Genomic DNA, 6402 nt, shown 5'->3' on the forward strand with positions numbered 1-6402 from the left:
AAGTATAACGGTCTTCAAGCTCTTCTGCGCGAGAAATGTAGTGTAGCTCATTATGTCCCTTGCACAGCACATTCACTTAATTTAATCGGTAGCCTAAATGTCCTGTAGAAACATGCCGTTCTGCCGCTGAGCTTTTTGAATTGCTGCAAAGCCTTTATTCACGGCTCGTCTCGTTTACACATCGTTGGCAAGTCCATGGAAAATTCCTAGATGGTTTGCCTGTTTTGAAGACATTATCTGATACAAGATGGCCAGTTAGATATGATGCAGTTCTTCTTCTATCGAGTCTTCAAAAGTTCGTTGATACACCACAGATTGACACATTCTTCCGCAACGGAATTATACACTGACAGGTCCCATCTACTGCACCGGGTGGCAAGCCGAGGGCAAGCAAGAAGGTGATCCGCTGCATAGGCGTAGCCAGGGGGGGCGAAAGAGGCCATGCCCCCCCAAATTTTACAAGTTTGGATTCCGAAGTTGAGCCCTTTGTTGAAAATATAATAAAGTTTGTAGAAATTTATATCGTTTTCCAAGACATCTGGCTATTAACACCCCCAAGGACTTGTTTTAGACACACAGAAAGACACCAATAAATTTTGCAAATCGTAAATCGCGCAAAATTTACGCGATTTACGTTTCTTTGAACTAATTTGTGGAAGCAATTTCAGAATGGCTGACTCTGTTGGGTTTTTGTGTAGTTATTGAGTTTTTGTGTAGCTGAGTTTTTAGTGTTCTCTAATTTTAGCCGCAGTTTTTGCCCGTTTGTGTGTAAGAGCTATCTTTAATAAGTTAATAGCTGTTTATCTGCTAATAAATTTCATACAAATACTACCCTAAAGTGTTTTCAGAAAGCGCTATAATCCATTATTTGAGTGTAATTTTTCAAAAAATTTCCGGGGGAGCATGCTAGGATAGTAGATTACCGGGATTGTTAACTACATCAGTAGTATATAGTGAGTTTTATCCTACGGATTGGTGCTTGACGTCACTATGACATCACGTATGACGTTGCTGGATCGATGACATCATTCGATGACGAAACGGGGATAACGACATCATGCGATGACATCAGCTGCCTTGTTGTGCGGGCTTCATAGTGTAAAGCAAACACCAATCCGAATCGGATTGGTGATTGACGTCACAATGACATGACGACACCGAAATGACGACATCATGAGATGATGTACATTGTGACGTCGCACTTGACGAAGCTGGTTTGACGACATCGTGCAATGACGTACATTGAAACTTGAGACAACGATGTTTGGATGACGCCATCATGGAATGACAGTTTATAGAAAACCAACAGGTGACGTCAGGACAATACGTGACATCACAACCACCGAAGCACATTGAACAGCAAAGTGACAAGACATAACGGGATATTAGAAACCCACATGTTTCGTCGCGCGAAAGTATGACATAATAACCAAGATCATGTTTCATCAAGAGGTACCAAATAGTTAAACCACTCATTAAAAAATATGCTTGTTTTAAATCCATTCTTTATGGAGGGAGGAGGTCGATAAATTACACAAATTAATACTGGAATATTACCATGCTTTGAAATACATTCCATATGTTCAAACTGAGAAAACTGATGGCTAGCAAAAATTTTACTCTTGTCAAGTTTGGCAGAGACATTGTATAAGAAACCTACACCACCACCACGCTTTCCTTGAGATCTGGGAACATGCAAAATGTCATAACCTTTAGCAGTGATGTTACTTAACACATGACCATCAATTGAACTTTCTAACCAAGTTTCAGTCAGGGCACACACATCAATTTTGGAGTCAAAAATAAAGTCAGTTAAGGAAAGTGATTTATTATTGATTGATCTTATATTTAAACATCCAATAATTAAGGGGGAGTGAAATTTACTAAAAGTGGGAAAACGTTGGACTGGAATTAGATTAGTTAAGTTCAAGTTACTTTGTTCTCGATGAAAAGTTATAGGCCTACCAGATGACTTTGTACATAGGCCTACAACTGAAATCGGTCTTCTGAAACACTTTCCTGCTTTCTTTCCTCTCCTGGTTGGCTTAATCCTGTTGATTTTCAATTTTAATAACTCATTCCAAGCTCTTTTCTCTAAACTGTACTTTCCACTTGACAGATTTTTTACTTGTAACAAACTGCATCCTGAATAAGTGTACTGCTGCCATCTTGATTTTAATTTTCCAAGCTCAAGGTCTGCTGCAGCCATAAGATAGCGCAAAAACAGAAACCAAAAGTTAAGTCCAAGAAATCCATAGGATTTTTCAGAGCAGCTTCATAAACTTTAAAATTTTAAACCACACTACATTATACTATTTAATTCCTTAAACCTTATTCAAATAGAATATTGGCAGCATTATCATAACTTTGACCCGTAATCCGTACCATTTTCGGATATAAAAGTATCAAATAAATATGTTTTTTGTTAAAAAAACGAAGAAACGAAGATTTTTGATCATACAGACGATTAGGGTTGCCAGATATTTTTCCTTAAAATAGTGAACATTTTGAAAGCGCGCGACCGCATCCTCAAAGTTCTCAAAGCAGTGGCGTAGCCAGGAATTGTGAAAGGGGTGGGGTTGACGGCCGGCGGGCGAAGCCCGACGGCGTCTTCGCCAAAGGCGACACCCAGTGGCGGGGTTCTGGGTGGCCTCCCCCAGAAAATTTTGAAAAATGACTTTGAATTTGGTGCATTCTGAGAGCATTTTCAACAAAAATGTGGGTATAAATATTCCTGTAAAATGGTGCTATCTGGTGGCATAGCAAAAGGATAAGATCATTATTTCTTGGGCATGTTTCAGTAATAGAGCTATGTCTCTATGTTTTCTTGTTGCTAATTCCCAGCTGAGATATTTGAAAGTTTGGTATTGGCAAAACTCGCTCTTTTAATGCAGTTTCGTTTAAAATTAGGCAAACATTGTTTTGAGGCATAGAGACTGAAAGCATCATTCTCAATATGTCACACGCGTGACAAAAGGGGGGGAGTTGTAACCCCCAAAACACCCCCCCCCCCCCCCTTGGCTACGCCACTGCACTCATCTGTCCATATGTTAGCCTACCCATAACACTGAAAATTCTCTCAACATTGGCATTAAATACAGGGATAGACATTGTATACTGGACAAACTTTAACAATTTAGGTGCAGTTTCTTTCTGAAAGAAGTTAGTCCACTTTTCCAGCGATGATCTTAATTCTTAACTTATTAGCCACATCCAGAGGTGGGCAGTAACTAGTTAAAAAAGTAACTAGTTACATAACTAGTTACTTTTTGAGTAACTGTAACTGTAACTTCGTTACTTTTTTGAAAAAGTAACGATAAGCGGTAACTAGCTACTATTTTATCGTTTTTCAACAGTTACTAGTTACAGTTACTTGATTTCCCAAACAAAAATTGGTCGTTTGTTTTTCAGTTTATGGCAGTTTTTTTGTAGTGGTCAAATTATTTGTTTGGAAGAGATTATAGGCATTTGGCGACAAGAAGCGAGGTTGTGTACAGAAAGGAGCTGTGTAAACTGCGAGATAGGATTTTGCGGTGTACCAGCGACAGAAAGGAGGCCGCGTAAACTGCGAGGTAGGATTTTGCAGTGTTCTATACGGATTGATGTCTGTGACGCCACAATCCGTTGTTTGTTCCCCCACTAAGCTGTCTGTTTTTAGAAATTTCAGCTTCTCCTTTTTTGTAAAGCGATTCTTTTTTTGTAGATTTTGGTTATATAGCTTTGAACACAGGTAGACGCGGTAGTCAGTAGTGGAAAGTCAATATGGATTAGTTTTTGTCTAAAGTATCAGAGACTGAAACAAACCCCACTGGTAATGCCACCAATATGCCAATATCTGGACATTCTGCAATCAGAAGAGAAGGCATATATGGGCATGACGAGGAAAAGACTACAAGAACTTCGAAACAGCGACAAGGTGGCTGTCTGCCTGCCATTACAACCCGATTGTTGAAATCTTTGGAAAACAGATTTGGCCATGTTTTTGATGATAGTGACTGCCAGTTAGCTGCTGCTTTTCACCCACAATTCCGACTTTCTTGGCTTTACAAGGGTGAAGAAATTAAGACGCCTCTACATCCCTAAATTGTTAACCTATTCAGTGCAGGATTAAGGTGGATGCTATTGATGCTGCAGCATTAGGCCCATTCCTGAAATAGGCCCAGACGAAAACAGACGTGAATTTTCCGGACGCTGAACAGTTTTCCTTTGCTTAATTAACCCACAAATAATTAACGCTCAAAGGTTTGTCTGGAACCCAAACAAAGGTTTGCACATTAACGCTCAAAGGTTTGTCTGGAACCCGATGGTGTGAACGTGCAGATGCTGTCAAAGCGCTAGTAGAAGGGTGGAAGAGCATTCAAGAAGTCCTGGATGAGCTTGCGGCAGATAAGGAGCAGAAGGCCGATACGAGAAACCAGGCCGACGGATTTTCGCGCAGGATGGACGAACTTGAGACAGCAGTTATGGCGACTGCCTGGAACGATATCCTATGCCGTCTCAACAGTACGAGCATTAGCCTCCAAGGCCCTACAGTCAGTCTGAATACGGCAACTAGTTTATTGGCATCACTGGTCGACACGATTCAATTTGCACGGGACAGATTTGACGTGTATGAGCAGATGGCGATCGAAAAGGTTCCTCACGGCAAATACAAGGCTGAAGAACGTCGAGGCCGTAAGCGAAAGCGAATGCCTGATGAAGGAGCTGCAAACGAAGAAAACCTCACCCCTAGGGAAACATTCAAAACCCATATATATCTGGTCATGATCGACAGACTGTTAGCTGAACTGGAAAAGCGAATGAAGGCGTATGAGGATATATTTACAACATTCGGATTTCTTTCGGAGCTAACGTCATTGAGCATAAAGCAGATCAAGAATAAAGCTCAAAATCTCGTTTCCTCGTATCCAGATGACTTGGAAGACACGCTGGTGGCTGAGCTCATACAGTTTGCTGCATTTATGCGCACCCAGAAATCGGTGAGTGTGAACGAGTCAGCAGAGCTTACCATGTACAAGCTTTTGTCGTCGTTGAACCTTTCTCAAACATTTCCAAACGTCGAGATTGCTTTGCGCATCTATCTGTGCTTGATGGTGTCTAATGCCTCCGGCGAGCGGAGCTTCTCAAAACTGGTAATAGTCAAAGGAGAGCTGCGGTCCTCGATGAGGGAGGAAAGGCTAAACATGCTGGCGCTTATGAGCATTGAACATGAGGTGCTGAGCAGCCTTGACTGCACTGACATGATAGAAGATTTCGCGCTTGCTAAGGCTCGAAAAACAGTAGTATAAGTAAGCAGCACTAGCGCAGCATTGACAATATGCCAACGTTAAGTTGATCTGGATTAGCCTTTTCTTCATTAACTCCGCTTTTCAGGCAATATTGGTATTGAATTGTGTTGGTGTTACATAGCCTGATGTTACTCTCGAGTTTTTACGATAACACGTCGTTATTATTGTTCATGTTCATTAAAATTTGGCTGACTGCGTCGAAAGCAATAAAGGCTCTTTGGTCGGTCTGATTACGCGTGTACGGTGGAGTCAGAGTGTCGAATGCATATGTACCAATGCCTAGAAAAAATAGGCCTGTTTTTGCGCTGCAGCATCAGGCCTAGTTTCGTCTTAATCCGGCCCTGAACCTATTACAGAACCACAGCAATTTCAACATCGACGATGCAGCAAGCAACAGCGACACTGATGTTGACAGGCATGCAACAGATGACTTTTTTGCTCTGTTATTTGAAAACACAAAATAAAAGGAAGTTAGTGCCGCAAAAATTTTAAATGAATTTTTTGAACGTAACCCAACAAAGGCAGTTGCGTCTGATGCATTCCCCAATGAAGCCATGAGGCGTTTGTTCTTGCGTCCGCCCCGTTAGCTCAGTGGTTACGCGTCGGGCTCAAGATCACGCGGCGCTGGTTCGACTCTCGGGGTGTGCGCTTGAGCAACGCATTTCAGGACTGCTCTCCATTCAGCGGCACCTAGTGAATAGAATAATTTCTCCGCAACAACACTTCAACAATCGGAAAACTTCACTCTGCCAATCTCGGTAACCGGCCCTGCGTCAAGAACCTCTACAAGTATGCGAACAAGTACCAGGAATAACCTATCAAGGCTTTGTCAGTCCGAGGATAAAGATTCAAAAACCATTCAAAAACCAAACCATACAATACCCCTATCCCCTCCAGTGCTGCTGTTGCAAGACTGCTCTCCCTTGGAAAGGATATTTTGGAGCCAAAGCAAGCTGGACTTAGCGATCAACATTAATTTTGAAAAAGATCTTTCTGAAAAGAAATTGATGTTGTGACTCTTCGTTCATTTTAGATACCCGTATAAAAATATTGACACGCTCTATTGCTTATCACGGAGTGTCCTGTGCATGTCGTTTCTTTCAATTTTTTATTG

The 6402-nt window shown here is 41.5% G+C and overlaps 1 protein-coding gene across 1 annotated transcript; it reads left to right on the forward strand.

Annotated features, from left to right (window-relative positions):
- Positions 1-3825: 3825 nt before the first annotated feature.
- LOC145776007 (uncharacterized) lies at positions 3826-5288 on the forward strand. Its single transcript, XM_082587417.1, has 2 exons — positions 3826-3916; positions 4243-5288. The coding sequence occupies exons 1-2, from the start codon at positions 3826-3828 to the stop codon at positions 5286-5288; spliced, it is 1137 nt and encodes a 378-aa protein (XP_082443543.1).
- The last annotated feature ends 1114 nt before the right edge of the window (positions 5289-6402 follow it).

This window comes from Aplidium turbinatum, chromosome 8, assembly GCF_918807975.1.
Source record: "Aplidium turbinatum chromosome 8, kaAplTurb1.1, whole genome shotgun sequence".
Taxonomy (NCBI): domain Eukaryota; kingdom Metazoa; phylum Chordata; class Ascidiacea; order Aplousobranchia; family Polyclinidae; genus Aplidium; species Aplidium turbinatum.